The 15,287-nt window shown below is 47.1% G+C and overlaps 5 protein-coding genes across 5 annotated transcripts; 1 reads left to right on the forward strand and 4 right to left on the reverse strand.

The window, feature by feature from the left end:
• Positions 1-4: 4 nt before the first annotated feature.
• On the reverse strand, positions 5-1,723 carry BDV59DRAFT_194538 (guanine deaminase; the record flags this gene model as incomplete). The annotated part of the gene is made up of 2 exons (XM_073692414.1): positions 5-1,281; positions 1,330-1,723. The coding sequence occupies 2 exons, from the start codon at positions 1,721-1,723 to the stop codon at positions 5-7; spliced, it is 1,671 nt and encodes a 556-aa protein (XP_073545836.1).
• A 3,471-nt stretch (positions 1,724-5,194) lies between these two features.
• On the reverse strand, positions 5,195-6,942 carry BDV59DRAFT_194539 (uncharacterized protein; the record flags this gene model as incomplete). Its single annotated transcript, XM_073692415.1, has 4 exons — positions 5,195-5,338; positions 5,381-5,412; positions 5,443-5,683; positions 6,928-6,942. The coding sequence occupies 4 exons, from the start codon at positions 6,940-6,942 to the stop codon at positions 5,195-5,197; spliced, it is 432 nt and encodes a 143-aa protein (XP_073545837.1).
• Positions 6,943-7,426: 484 nt separating this feature from the next.
• On the reverse strand, positions 7,427-8,141 carry BDV59DRAFT_183172 (uncharacterized protein). Its single transcript, XM_073690447.1, has 2 exons — positions 8,053-8,141; positions 7,427-7,981 (listed from the first exon to the last, which is right to left on the reverse strand). The coding sequence occupies exons 1-2, from the start codon at positions 8,053-8,055 to the stop codon at positions 7,502-7,504; spliced, it is 483 nt and encodes a 160-aa protein (XP_073545838.1). The 5' UTR covers positions 8,056-8,141; the 3' UTR covers positions 7,427-7,501.
• A 2,079-nt stretch (positions 8,142-10,220) lies between these two features.
• On the reverse strand, positions 10,221-10,548 carry BDV59DRAFT_203800 (uncharacterized protein; the record flags this gene model as incomplete). Its single annotated transcript, XM_073694327.1, has 3 exons — positions 10,221-10,256; positions 10,318-10,418; positions 10,482-10,548. 3 exons carry the CDS (start codon positions 10,546-10,548, stop codon positions 10,221-10,223), a joined length of 204 nt encoding a protein of 67 aa, XP_073545839.1.
• A 2,546-nt stretch (positions 10,549-13,094) lies between these two features.
• BDV59DRAFT_183174 (GNAT family N-acetyltransferase) lies at positions 13,095-13,889 on the forward strand. Its single transcript, XM_073690448.1, has one exon. The coding sequence runs from the start codon at positions 13,231-13,233 to the stop codon at positions 13,741-13,743; it is 513 nt and encodes a 170-aa protein (XP_073545840.1). The 5' UTR covers positions 13,095-13,230; the 3' UTR covers positions 13,744-13,889.
• Positions 13,890-15,287: the final 1,398 nt, after the last annotated feature.

The following is a 15,287-nucleotide window of genomic DNA, read 5'->3' on the forward strand; positions in this document are numbered from 1 at the left end:
TTATTTACTCCCTGGTGTGCACCAGCTTCCCTTGAACCCACACATTCTTCACGTTCCGATCATCCCCACTCCACATCCACTTCTGGATCTGTTCCTGCCAGGTCTCGTTTCCAAACAGATCAACATTTCCCACAGGACCAGACTGAGCAAAAATTCGACCAGTGAGGCCATTCGAGTGAGCCATATCTAGCAGACCCGCCGTGTAGTTCTTCACAGAACCCAGCTCTATCAGCTGGGCATCCCATAACATACCTTTATCAAACCCACCAATATCATCAGCCATGTCGACGACTGCCGCACCTCCGCGTGTGGCCAGATAAAGGCTTTCTTCCACAGACAATTTCTCATGTCCAGTGGACGTCGAGTTACCTGTCATATCCTGAAACTCACTGCTGTAGCCAAGCAACCGAGACACCAGACAGGCCTGTCGAGCCACCTCAAGCATGCTAGGACTGTACCCGCCGCTCACATCTGTGCCCAAACCAACTGTAAGGCCCTCGTCGAGCATAATCCGGACTGGGGCAAGTCCTGAACCCAGAGCTGAGTTTGATGCCGGGCAGTGTGCCACCTTGGATCCACGCTTACGGATGAGAGTTCGTTCGTCGTGGGTAAGGTGCACACCGTGCGCAAGAATGGTACGGGGCGTCAGTAGGTGAGCCTTGTCGTAGAGGTCAGCGTAGCTAGCAGCCTCCGGGAACAGCTGGTGCACGAGGGAAATCTCGTCGGTGGTTTCGGCTATGTGTGTTTGGATGTGGAGAGGCGGGCTGTAAGATGCAGCCAGTTTTCCGAGGCCATCTAGAGAGTGGTTTGAGCAGCTTGGACCGAACCTAGGTGTAATTATTGGGTTGATCAGTTCCCCCTTCGGGTCCAAGGTTCTGATATAATCGATTGTCGACTTTGTTGCGTCGAAGCCTTCCTCGGCGGATTCATCCACATAATAAGGCGGGCATTGATCACGGTTGTCCATGCAGACACGGCCGATGAAAGCACGCTGGCCATGGGAATGGCAAAGTGCAGCAAGAGCATTGGTCGCCGGGACATGGATGGTAGCAAAGTAAGATGCACACGTTGTCCCGTGGGCAAGAGTGCGCGAAACAACTTGATCATATATGCGTAGGGCCTCGTGAGGCGTGTCACTGGGGTCAGTGCTTTGGTTGTCTGGATCTGACTTGGAACCGAAGCTGGCCTCTACTGGGAAAGTATATTCATTCAACCAATCCAGCAGGCCGGCTGATCCGAAGAGCCCAATATTAGGAAACTGCGGCGCGTGGATGTGGGTGTCTACGTAGTCAGTACTTGGTAATTGTCAATGAACTCGATGGGACACACCGATGAATCCAGGAAAGAAGAACTCGTTCCGCTCATCATTGGATCTCACAATTTTTACTTTGGCGGAAGCATTGGCTTCTCCATGAGTTGGGGCGTCGGCATCAGTCCAGCCATGGCTAGACAGGAACGACTGGAAGCTGGCATCATCGCGGACTCGCCAATCATATCCCTTGATACGGCCATCCTCAGTCGATACCCACAGGGCTCCTTGACTCCTAACAAGCTCTGGCTTTGCCAGGCTCGAATTAAGCCGGGGTAGATGAATGAATGTACCCCGATAGACGGTGTATGGGTACGCCATGGCCATGGCCAAGGTACCAGAAGTATTAAGCAATGCAATACCAAGCCATATTGTAGACAGCTTCATGATGTGTTCGAAAAACTTCATGAACATAGTGAACATGGAACGATGATTATTCTCTGGCTCGCTCCACCATCTCGAGGACAGTGCAGATTGATATATCCGCGAGATGTATGACCTGGAAGGGAAGGACCAGCATCGCACTGCCAGAAGAGGCAGGTCTAGTAGACCGGTCTCACTTGAGGCATGGGCAGACGGCCTTGGCCGCTAAAGTCTGTTTATCGATATCTGAATTTCGCACTTTTCGATCAACTGTCTTGTGAGTTTTGGGTCGGTGTTCGCCTACTTCCGATTAATCACTCATATTCACGAGATATTAATAATTGATAAAAGGCTAAGGGCGCGGGGAAGTGCGGAGAGGAAAGTATGATAAAGTACAGGGGCTGTGGCATATGATCGAGAATATCTCGTCACAAGCAAATTAAGGGTGATGGTACGCAGATCGTGGACCCAGATTGCATTAACTGCATTTCGGATGGAGCCACCACGCTAGCCATAACAATTATCTATCATGATAACAAGAAAGAATGGTATCGATTATTGAAAGTCAGGAGCACTCACCCGAGATAGATCTACAATACTCTCAGTAGACCCGAACCTCCTTAATGAGTGGGGTAAGCCAATAATAAGATTCTCATTTATTTGAGTTTATCTTATAGATGCTTGTCCCCGCTCAATTATCTTTCCGCTGATAGAAGTTTTAAAGATGACCGAGGCTGTGTCCCGCCCTAATGAACAATCTCCAACTGAGGACGGCCTGTCCAAACCGCAGAGCATCTCGAGATTTTTAAATGAATGCAAAAACAATGGGAGGGATAACAAACCTCCTAGGAATTCGCAATTTTCCTTGAACAAATAACCGTGTCTCTTCCAAATAAGTGCGCAAGTCATTAATGGGATGTACCTGATTGTTCTTTGCGACGAGAAATTTACTGATATATCAGGCTATTATAACTGACCCAAAAAGAAAATGAATATGTGATATTAGGGTACGAAGACTTATGTTGTCTTGAGTTTCCGACAACGTAAAGAGCGTCCAGTCCAGTCCAAGCGAGAAGGTCAAACGATACAATCCATAATACTGATACTCTGATATTGTTTACTTTGAGATTTTTTTTTGTAGAGCTAAGTAGCCCTAGTCTATATGTAGTGAGTCAAATAATACGTTGGAAGATAGGCGTCCTGTATATACATCTTTTGTACTAGAAATATCTAATTGTTGCAGTTCTAGTAGGATAAGGTTGTTTCCATGTTACATTTGCACCATCATGTGTCGGTAGCACCTCTATTTATCTCGTATCTTATTAAATAAGATCCAAAATAACAGCGCGGCTCGTACTTATTATATGTGCAGCAGCTTTTGCAAGCTGTTATCTGGCAAACTGGTAGGAATTGATATAATATGAAGCGGCTGGCGCCCTTTTCATGCATCTTGATTTTGGAAGAGTAAGGAAGGTTGCTCTATCCTTCCACATGGAAGTTGGTGAAGATAAGCAATTTTCATCACTTCACTAAGGTACGCCAGAAAGGAGTGTCTACAACGAGGATCAGTTCATTTGCAACTAAGTAGTACGGTGTTCTGGAAGAATATCTATTTGATTAATCTTTCCAGTCAGGTCCTTGCAGTGTTTTCTGGAGAAGTTGCCCTTGGGGAATGGTAACCCTGAAGCGCCATACGACTTCCCCAATTCGTGGCCGCCGTGGGATAGAGCTCAGTTTCTTCATCTTCGCTTACCCCTTTCAAACCATTTCTCGGTTCGCCCTTGTCCAGGGAGTTGAAAAATATCAATTTAAGTGCCCCGTTTATGACGTAAACTGCAACCAATCCACTAAGCCGCGATTTATAAGCGTCAGTTAAACGTGCATAAAGCAGGCATATAATGAGATAGCTCAGTGCGTTTCTATACTTACATAACAACCCACTCCAGCACTAATGTCCTAACGGTAGTACCGCATGTACTCACTAGAATATAGCCTTGTTCCTCCTTTGACCACGCTTTATATATAGGAAGCACTTGCCAAATAGTTTCTGTTCCTGGAGAAATACCCGCTGGATCATTCCATTTATCGTAGCTTCCGCATGACATTAGAGGCCGTGGAAGATACTGCACCTGGGAAAGGGCCCCGGCTAACAGTCCAGCAAGTATTCCCAGTCGGCCGACGATCACATACAACCACCATGCTCGGACATGTCGCATGCCCAGACTGATGATCGCAGTAAGGACTACCCAAATAACCCCAACAATTGACTTGGGAAAAAGGAGTGTCAGTCACGCACGTTTCTCAAAATAGGTCATGATTGGAGTAAAGACTAGGAGAGCCCAACCGTGATGAATGGAGCATCTATCCCCGGTTTAATTGCTGGGGTGTACGGAGGCTGGAAGAGCTCTGGGTATTCATAGATCGACGCACGCAGCGTATTAGAGACGCCGGCTAGGACGCTAAGAAGGAGTATGAGTGAGATAAGGATTGCTATCTCTACAGTAATCCAGCAACCGCGCGGAGTGGGTAATTTGCATGCTACCGTGCATATTGTGTTTGATTGAGGCATTCTGTGTTCCGGAGTGAGGCAGCGCTGGGACGCGGGGATGGAAAACTGAAAAGTTGGAAGAATTTAATGTAGGAAGGGACATGTTGATATAAATACGATATAATCACCTTGCCAAGTCTGTTTTTCAAGTCGATCGTTGCGTACTTTGAATGAATACGAGGTCGTCTGTACCCGAGAAGTAGGCTGTGTTCTTCTTAAGACAACCCAAGTGTAGATCCTCGGGATCCGCTCGACCTGCCGAGACCTCCGCCGCCAAGCCCCGCAGGGCTGGTGGCAAGCTGCCTCATGAGAGGCTCTTTGCCTGGTTCTCCGGCTGGGAAAGGCATGGTCCTGCCGCACTACGTGCTGTATCGCTGACTTGGCCTTCGCTTTGCCCACGCAGATTTCAAATGGTGTTATCGAAAGTTCCAGCACAGGGGCGCAAAAATTACGTGCGGGTGCGGGTGATACAAGACCTCAGAGCATATCCGTCTTTCCGCCGAGCCCAGCGGAGCTTCATTCGCTGGTCCTGACGGCCTAGGGCCCCTCCACAAGAGGAGGAGGCCCTTACATACCTACGCTCCCTCAACCCTGAACAGTTCCAACAGCTGGTACAGAGAACGCGACATCTGCACCCGCTAGGGATCCCACCCATCTTTCCTTTGTCTATACCTTGCGCTTCTCTCTCTTTCTCTTAGTTTTGGCCACCAAAACAAGATCTCTTACAGACTACGACTATGGTTAGAAGCTACTAATAGCCGCACCGCCGGCCACAGTCAGAGGATTAAAAAAAGAAAGATTTAATTCTTAGAATCCTAAAAGAACCTAAACACAAATGGGGAGGAAGTAGTGCATATCCCATACTAAGTCTCAACCAACGCTGAAAAGCCAATCATCAGCATAGCGTGTAAATGTACTAATATACGTACATTTTCCATCTCCCAGGATCTATTGGGCCAAAACTTATTTAAGTATCAAAGTTCTTCCACCTGCGTAACATCTTCAACAAACGTAGCGCCATACTCTCTTATCATCTGGATCTTCTCCTCCATATTCATCGCTAAACTTATTCTCCCAAAATCTTTTAGCAGTTGCCGCGTACTCCTAAACTTCAACACCTACACATCCACTCCATCTGTCGGCCAACCAAACACCAATACCTTTTCTTCTTCATCTGTGATCTCTCTCATGCCTATCTATACCTTAGTCCAATTCTCCTTACTCGGCCATAACGTCGCACCAGTCTGTCGCAGAAGATGATAGAATCGGTCTTCTTCGTCGGCATTGGGTGAGTGCTGCGATATATAAGAACGGGGAAGCGATAGAAAAAGTATGTCGAAAAGGTCGACTTCTTTAATGAGAACCCCGCCTGTGGAGGGGTAGCCATAGACAAGGCACCCTCGAGTACTAAACTCGGTTCGGTCAGTCGTCGATTCCGGAGGTATCGTAAGGCATGAAGAGTTCTATAAGTTGCCCATGACTGTTCGTTGATGAGAAATAGGGGAAGGGCTAATGTGAAGGGAGCAGCCAATAGTTTATTGGTAGAGAGTTGATAGAAAGTTCGAGAGAATGGCGACGAGCGTACAGCTAAATCTTATGCTTTGGAAAAGACCGATGTTTAGTATCACGTGACTTGATCTCGAAGCTGATGAGTATGTTCTCAGGGTTAAGTAGATGACCGTTTCAAGATGTAGGGATTGGGAGACGCTCCGTTTAACTTAACAGTACGAGTATAGTTAGCGTTGTCGTATAGGGCCTGCTATACGCGCAGGTCTCCGCGGGGCTTCCGAATGTCAGCCGTACCCGTCTAACAAAGCGCTCTTAATAGACCAAGATTGCTTGTTATGGATCCATCAGCGACAGCAGTCTAATGACTAGCATCCATATTGGTTTTGGTTCGGGTAATTTACGTCTTGTGACGAGGAGCTTTAGTGGGATGGCTGTGGCTTTACATACAAGGACTCAGGATAGGTGTCTTGGAGCCAAATACTTCTGACTGCGGACGTTGATCCAGTTTGGACGTACGTCCACAGCTCTAGGTCTAGCTAGGTTCTCAATCCGTCAACTGGCATCCAGGATAGCTCAGTAACTACAGTGGTCCTAGGTCTGCTAACTACCATCTGTTGAGGATTGAAATCTCTCGATCTATCAATACAGTAAATACTGCCTTACCTATTCCGATAGTTGCCATTCTGGACTTATTTTTCTTAATCGTCCCAATCGTCCCGGCCGTACAGGCCATTTGTTTCCCTAAGTGAACAGAGCGGTTGGCTATCAAGAATGATATGAGCGTCAGTCTAGCTTGACTGTCCTTTTCAGTGCGATTGCCTATGCAAAATAACTCATTAATTTGATTACTGTTGAAGCAAAGTTATTGCAACAGATAATGTAATGCTTCGGCAAAATCCAGGACGGCTTCTACTGTCTTAGTCCGTGAAGCACTGTGACTCATACCTGTCCCCTCTTCTCCATACCCCCCTCCGGCAAGGTTGATATGCTGTTGAATGCGTCATCAACCTTCCCTCGGAGCTCCCGCCGTATTTCTCTCAGTTCCGGGCAATCTAGCAGAACGTGGGTGACACTTACTCGTTCTCCACAGACACAGGTGTCGTCATCACGAAATCGAAACGCTTTTGCGTATTTTGATAACCAGCAGTGCTCTGTTCGTAATTGCATATAGGATTCCGATTAGTTCGGATGTATACACAGACCATCGGTCCATAGGTCCGATCTACATCTGTAAGCTCTCGGTCATATCTAGCGAGTCATCCAGCGCTACAGCCGCGGCGCCTAAGTGACTAAGGCATCCCGAGGCGTCCGAGTATACGAGTAGACCGTTCGGGAACGGCTTGATACGTATGTTGACAAAGTGCCGGCTTAGAGAACCAATTCTTGTACATCTACAGTCGTTCCCTTTCTGGCAGCTTAGGATTACAAAGGCAAAGAAAGCATATAGCGAGTCTTTCTTTTGGATATTTGACGCAAGCTGAGGCGTTGGCTTAGGAGAAAGTGTTGTCGGCATCTGAGCGGTTGTCGTCTGCCGTTTAGCAAGTGAACAGTGATCAAAGCTTCCAAGCTCTAGCCCTAAAGGGGCCCGATCACCAATTCATAGGACAATTTTTACATTCGGATGGATGGATGAGCTGCGGTCCAAATTAAATATTGAAAAACGGTATCCCGAGATCCTGGGTTTATCACCGACCTAGATGAGTTACTGCTATCAAAAACGATAAGTAATTCCGTGATAACCTGCCACAGCATGCCTCAATCGTAAATCTAGTTTACCCTGCAATAAAAACATGAACCCAGAACGCCAAATAAACTACGTAGTATAATCCAACACAACCCAAAGTAACCCACCCGACAACCTCGGCATAGCCAATAATCACCAAAGCAAGCATCAAAAACGCAAAAAGCAGTATTGAAGTCACCAATAAGTTAGCACAATGAAGCCATTGGTTAAATTGGAAATCGATCCCTAACCAGTCCGGGTTCTTTTTGAACGCCTCGTTGAAGTAGACGTCTTTGCCGAAGTAAATGAGGTAGTAGAGGAAATTACAGATCCCGATTACGGTGAGAAATAGGAGGAAGGCGACGGCAATGAAGGTCTGAATCGTAGCTTTGTTGAATCTGCTGGATGATGGATCTGCTACTGTTGTAAGGATAGCGAACGTGATGGAGGCGCCGAAGGTGGATATGGCGGCTAGGCCTTGAAGGTAGCTTAGCCACCAGCTGTGGATGGTTTTGAGGAGCTTGGGGTCCTTTTTATGCGTGGAGATTCTGTTAGGATCGCAAGACTCACAACAAAAAGGATAGAGAGGGAAACGCATACCATTGAGTACTTAACTGGGCATAAGGGGTATCAACGATAGCCTTGCTCGTAGGTAGGCTGTGTAGAGGCACAGCACCGAGGTATCTGAGTTGACTGCATGGATTCTGGATGCTCAGAACGTCTATAGCTGTTATAGCATGTTGTCTGGGTCTAGACCAAGTGGTCTGCTGACCTGGCTGAAAAGTTCCAGTCTACTGGGAGAAGCGAAAATTTTGCCATGACGAGGGTCAGATGCCTGGTAGTTCATGGGCGCAATACATTTTCTTCCACTGTAAGTCTCTCCAGGTTGCCGAAATCCACATGTTGCGAAGTCTGGCCCCCCGATTAAGGTTTCAAGCTGATAGGGTGAGGGGATGTCCTTTCTTCCCTCTTCCAGATGCCACCGGTCTAGATTATTTCAACCAAGGGCATAGTCAGCAAATAATTCTGGTGACCGTGCAATCTTTTACCACTTTGGTGGTTCCCCCTCTTCTACTCCTTCCTTAAGCCGCCGATGCGCAAGGCACACAAGGGGATATCACTTACTCTCCAATATCACTAACTCTCCAGATACACCCCTCACTGAAATTAGCTATCGAACCTGGGCAGCTGCTCAACTTCAGAAGCGAATTCATTTCGCAAGGTTCCCAGTTTCTTGGCAGAGTAATAGACGATATCGGAAGGGAGACTGCTAAGACTATTCATGGTGTCGCTGATTCGTTTGAAGCCGCCTTAACGGCCGTTACAGAAACTAGCCATGATACTATACAAGAAGTTGGTAATGGCTTCAAAGAGGCTGAGAGAGCTATCAGAATGAAGCCAATCTCTGAGATTATTAAGATTACTACGAATATTTTCGAGGGTTGTGGTCACACAACTGCTGATGCCTTGAATTTCGTCCAAGATTGTTGAAACATCGTACAGGTATGACTGTTAGACTCGCCCTCCGAGACGTGAAGCCTTCCTACATACAACCATAAATATAAAGGGTAAGTTCCGATTGACCAAGGACTTTGCTGCGCGCTATACTATTTATCCATTTTCACGCTACCTAGCATGGGGTCTTCAGCAGGAACTAGATAAAAGCAGCAGAGCTAATTGTTACTATTTGAACCTGGATTAGTTGAACGTCGCTTTTAAGAACGGAGAGGTCAACCTCGCGATGAGGATGGGTGGGGCTAGAAGGACTACTGAAGGATATAACGAGAAAAGATGCAAATTGATAAGGGCTAGCAAAGACTTACTGGGAACCATTTTTGAACGGCACTCATGAACTATTTATCACGAATTAATCATGCGTTTTATTGCTGTGGAGGGTGGATTTATTAAGCACGTCAAGAATGCCTATATGTACTTTTTGAGCCCTGAGAAGCCCTTAGTAGCTAGAAGACGTTTTACCAGAAAGGCTTAGGGTCAGGCTAAAGCAACATCGATACCAATTGCTAATATACGGTGCTGAGACGTAAGTCGCGAATATTCTCTAAGAGTATACGACGGATATCTACGAGATTTGCCTACGAGAACGATTCTATTTGCACGCTCTAGGTGCAGACGAAAATAAGTAACCTCTTCGGCTTTTCATTCTCAGAGGACCCATGGAGCCAAATTCGCCCAGCCGGCCTTCTCATGCAACTTTATTGTTGTCAACGCCATACCTACTGTACGGATCAACTGCTAAGTCTCCAGTGTTATATAGACCCACGTCTCCTAGCCCAGAAAACAGGATGGGAAAGAGTCTCTTACAAATAATGTCTCAACAACGCTAATAATAATAATAATAATCTTACAGCGCAATTTACGTATGAACTAAACTGTAGGTTAGCCTACGGAAGGCAACGTTGAACACTCAAATGGCTTAATTTTCTAATAGACGAAAGCTCATAACACGCATCCGTCCACCAAGATACCCGAGAGCACAAGTATTATTCTTAGCTATAGAAGGCCACATATCCTGATAATTCATTAAGGAGGTCACGGCTTTTACTTAGTCCTATCATTATTAAATAAATTATCTTACTATTTTAGTCAATAAACTTATTACACGACCTAACATACCAGGAGCAATCATTCTCGTCGAACCAGTATTTCATCGTTATCCGACCGAGAGACCTGGATTCACAGAATAGCCCTCTCGTAGGACAATAGAAGTTCTATTAACCTAAATATGATATTCCATCTTAGGCCTACCGTCACAGGTTGTGGCAGTTGAAGAACACATTGTCGGCCTGTGAGGCCACGCGTCAGTTACATCGGAGCTCACACCGGCTTAGTTGTGCAGGAACTCACCGAGTCTGTACCGGGGGAGAGCGTAAACTCCCCGCAGCACTGAGGGATATCATTGCTATACAAGCATGTCCCCTCTTTATCATCACGAATCTGGCCGTCCCCTAGCAATCGAGGTCAGCGTCCAGCTAGTACGCGCACATCTTTTCGGGGGAATTCCTACTCACCGCTAAAACAAACATTGGCGTCCTGCTTGGGGTCCAGGCCAGCGGACTTCATAATTTGAGACGGCATCTGGGAGTAGGGTACCACACTCCCACAACATCTGAGGGTCTCGGAGCATTTAGGGGAATCAATGTTCGCCAGGGCCACGGAGGCTAGGAAACAGGGAGCCAAAGTAAACTTCATAGTAATATTGATTGCGATGAATGGGTTCGCTTTCAGAGGACACACTATCCGGCATTAGGAGTTGGGGGGAGCCCATATTTATAGCTCACGGTCGTGGGAACGCCGCCTCGAAACATGCCCCAGTAGGAATGGAATAATTGTCTGTTTACACACTAGCATTATTGCTCGCCGATATCTCTGGGCCAGAGGGCTTTGTTTTTCCATATCCTTCACCCCTTACCTGGTTTTATTATACTGTGATGTCATGAGTATGCTACCTCCATTATTATTCTATACCCCCTAGCCAATAATTATGAGCCCTAAACGTCCGTTACCTTGTAGCTGGTGTAATATTTAATATTTAAAGTACTATAGGATGGAGTGTAACCTTACGAAGAGCTAAAGATCAACAAATTTCAATATTTTAGAAGCCTGTAAATATCAAACGTTTAGAAAACATTAACCGGGGGTTAATTATATCCTTAGAATATTGAAAATTACTCTCTGAGAGAGTGAGGTGTATCGTTGACGAACTGTGGATTCGTGGCCAAAGGTCCCGCTTAGTAGCGGTATCTGGCGACTGTATTATGCGTGGGAACATGGGCAAGATCATTGGGAGTCACCTGATATCTGCGGAATGGTAATGGGAATGTCTAAGACTTTGGAATGTGCGGTATGGTAGTGCTTGCTCTTGGCTCCCGCCTGCGAGAATATAGCGATCCTTGTTTAAAACCTAAGGACCGCTTACATCATTAAGTATGTAAAGATTAAACTATCGAGTTAAGGGATTAACTGCTGTAAGGTAATAAAGTAGCCAATCACCATTATTTCCATCATACAGTGGGATGTAAAAAGTATTGTGGAACACCCGAAAATAGTTACAGTAAAACCTGTATATAAGCAACGACTCGCCGAAAAAGTTGCTTACAGCGAGGAGTTGCTTATGTGTAGGGCTGGGCCACAGAGAAATATATATATATATATATATATATATATGAACCAGTGCATTTAAACGCTGTATAGACACTATAGACCATTTTACGCTTCCCATCTAATATATGGTAAATTACTAATAATAAGTAACGTTTTTTCAGTTCTTCCATAGATAGGCACGTAATTGGAAAGACTAGATTAGTATAATGGGACCGCCGGTTCAGGCACTTCTAAGTGTACACAACACGTGATACCAATGAGCTTGGGGGTATTTTTAAACAACCTCGTAATTCTAGACAGTCCACGTACAGTGGAGGCAAGAAACTGACAATAACACCCTACACTGCGTGCGCAGATATGTGGGCATCATTCAATTGTATAAGCGTATGAGCATCCAGAGGTCTCTTTATCTCTCCTTCGGTATACTATTTTCAAGCAGAAAGTGCACGAAAAGCATGCAACTTTACGTCACTTATCAATTCCCAATGGATCAGGGGAGGGAGTACTTACAGACGCCGTGGCCAACAATGAAGGATTTCCGAGAAGACCTTCCGCCCTAGATGCCAAAGATTCCAAAGCGCCGGAGTCACAACACGAAATAGGTAGTAGTTAAACAAGAATGTTACAGTCTATCGGCAAGATCCGACAGAGACGGATCCAAAGCATTGCAATTCATCAAGTGACGTTCCAGTGAGAACTGTAGGTCAGAAGTAAGATTTCTGTTCAAATGTCCTCCTGACTATCGAAGAATAGGGAATTTAGGGGGTTTCGCAAGATGGAGGACCGTGTGTGAGGTAGTGATGCGTAAACTGGGGTTTGAAGACTCAAGAGTTGCAATCTTAGGGCTTTCATTACTCATGGTAAAATTGCCAGCACTACGAACCCAAGCTAGGTTCTCGTGGGCTTTTGCCATTTCGTTCTTGCTGGCTAGCCAAAAGTTCTTCAAGGACAGCTAATGTGTTTTCCACGGCCAAAGGCTTCATGGTTTTCCTTCGATTGGATTGAAAGGTGGAAATGATGGGCGTAGTGATCATGAGGGCAGGGGTATGTATATACTTTGGATTCCGGTCATAATCAACCTTACAAGCCTTCATGTCACTAACGATCCCAGGTCTCTATATCACAATTTATCCCGTTCATAAGTGCTCATCTTTATATAGCCCTCAACTAACATTACGTAATTTTATATCCCCAGACAGGGGTTATCGCTAGTGATCCGCAAGGATCATAACAAACGAGTTCGAAGCGATGTTGACTTTACACAAGTGATGTATAGCTGCAAACGGTCTGATCTGAACTTCCCCTGGCACTAGAGAACCCGCGAGACAGTATAACTCACCTTCGTATAAAGCCTTTTCTCACCACCTAGGGCAGCACTGACATACCATATACAAGAAGGTCTGATAAAGATCTCAGAACAACCCCAAAATCTGGTAACTTGTTAAGGCAATTCTTGCGCCCGGTTTGTCTTTCGTAACCAACATTCGTCGTCTTGGCATTATCTCCACTACTTCGCCCGCCCTTGCTGAACCCCAACTCATATCTTTTATAGGTTTATCCAACATAAACTGGACTTCGGTGGTTAACCTGACTCCTCAATCCCGTTGTTCGTCTATTTTGCTTCCATTGCCGACCCCGGGGTGACAGCCAGCAAGAATGGCAGTCTGGCGCAATCTGACCGCCAGCGACATCGAAGGTCTCATGCGAGTGGCAGAGGAGGTTCATCCGGGCCTGCCAGAGCATTCCTCTATCTTTTCCGAGCGCGTCAAACTCTACCCAGAAGGTTGTCTGGCCCTTGAGGATGAGGATGGCCGGGTCAGCGGCTATGCCATCTCGCACCCCATTCGACATTTCCAGCCACCTGCCCTCGATAGTCTGCTGGGGGAATTGGCCTCTGATGCAGACCAGTTCTATATCCACGACGTTGCTATTTCGCCCCGACTCCGCGGCCGTGGACTCGCGGCTGAGTGCGTCCGCCAGCTTCTTGTCGTCGCTAATCGCTACCCAACGACCTGCCTCATCTCAGTCTACGGCACGGAACCATTCTGGGGCCGGTTCGGTTTTGTGCGAGAACCAACAAGTGCGACTCTCCGGGAGAAGTTGCGGGCATATGGTGAGGATGCTATCTGCCTCTCCCGTTTGAATGGTCAAGCGACGCCGATTGCTTGAGGGCGTTTGATGGCCTTGTTGGAATAGTCATGGGGATTCTTTGAAGATATACTGGGTGGACTACTAGACTTCCTGGTCATAACTCATTAGCTTGCCGTGTTCTCTTGTTTGCAGTCTTTCATCTCATAGCTACCCTTAAGTCATACGCTCGCCTGTTGCGATCGTGGGCTTCATCCTACCAGAACCGTCACAGAGACCTATCTCTATCATTTCTTGGATGTCTGTCTTTGCATAACGCTTGGGGCATGGGATAGGTACACGCAAGAATGCCTTGACTCTGGGGAATCTTCAATTGCGAATTGAGAGTAAATCAAGTTGGATTGCAACATGGGTCATAGTCAACTGTCAGGCAAGGTGACTTGCTACACATCAAGAATAATTATTTGTGGAACCGTCCACCGGCTGTATTCAGCCAAGTAGGCGTCAGGATCAATCAAACCGAAAGGAGAATGCTGTCTCACGGACATGTGAGCCTGCAGGTTTGAGCGGGTTATTTCCGACGCAGTAAGACACCCCTAGTACAAACTCCTGAGGCATCATGATAAGGGGCAAATGAATTCATCGAATCCGGAACCTCACCGCTACATCGCACACTCCTCTCTCTCCCCAACGCTTACCGGTACGTCTCCATACCGGAGCCGGATCAGAGCCAGTCCCACTATGCGACTACGCGGTGGACACCGCAGATTTCTACGCGTCTTCCAGAAGCATTCCCCTCCCGGCAGGGACTGGGTCCCCCTGATGGGGAGTCACTCCCCTCGTATGACCAGGCATGGCCTAGTCGGGGCTAATCGTCCTACCTAAGCCGCATCCTGCATAGTGCATTCGGGATGCATCCTGCCGGGTGAAGATCACCTGTGGGTTTCTGGGAGGGATGTGATGCGGGTGCGAAAAGAGGGGCGCTGGTGCTGCGACGGAGGATTTACTATCGATTGCTGAGTGTCTTGGCTAGTGAGGTCATGGGAAATTGCCAGAGATGGGGGCAGCGAACGACTGGCTGGCGATGTGAAGGATCCAACAGAGCACGCGCAATATGCGCTGCGTAGAAACTGCCGAGGTCAGACACCTTGCGATCCGGGCTGTCGGAAGATTACTCCAGGTCAGGGATGTTTGTCATACGTGTGCTACCCCCCCAGTTGTCCTCAGCACAGGCAGGGACCGCCCAATCATTCACAATCACATGGGGATGTGAAGCCCCTCGCCTGGATGTGTCGAGCCGGGGAAGGTTGAAACCGCTGGCTGCAGGAAGCAAATGCCGCGTCCCAATGATATCCCGGTCAGAGGCGTGGGTGGCCGCTCACACACAGCTTGTCGGGCAGCGTTGGTCTCCAGCCACACATCTTCCCCTCCGAGCACCCCTGAATTTTGCGTGGCTCGGCACTAGCAAAGGCAAATCACCCGACTAAAACGACTCGCGGCGTGGGGCCGATGGAGGCAATTGATTCACCACCAACACGGACTTCTGCAAGAATATCGACAAAGTAATTGGCGATAATCGTTGACTATTCGGGCGGCCATGGGATGGGGGGCAAAGGGAGGTAACC

This window comes from Aspergillus ambiguus (genome assembly GCF_047715705.1).
Source record: "Aspergillus ambiguus strain CBS 117.58 unplaced genomic scaffold BDV59scaffold_27, whole genome shotgun sequence".
Classification (NCBI taxonomy): Eukaryota; Fungi; Ascomycota; class Eurotiomycetes; order Eurotiales; family Aspergillaceae; genus Aspergillus; species Aspergillus ambiguus.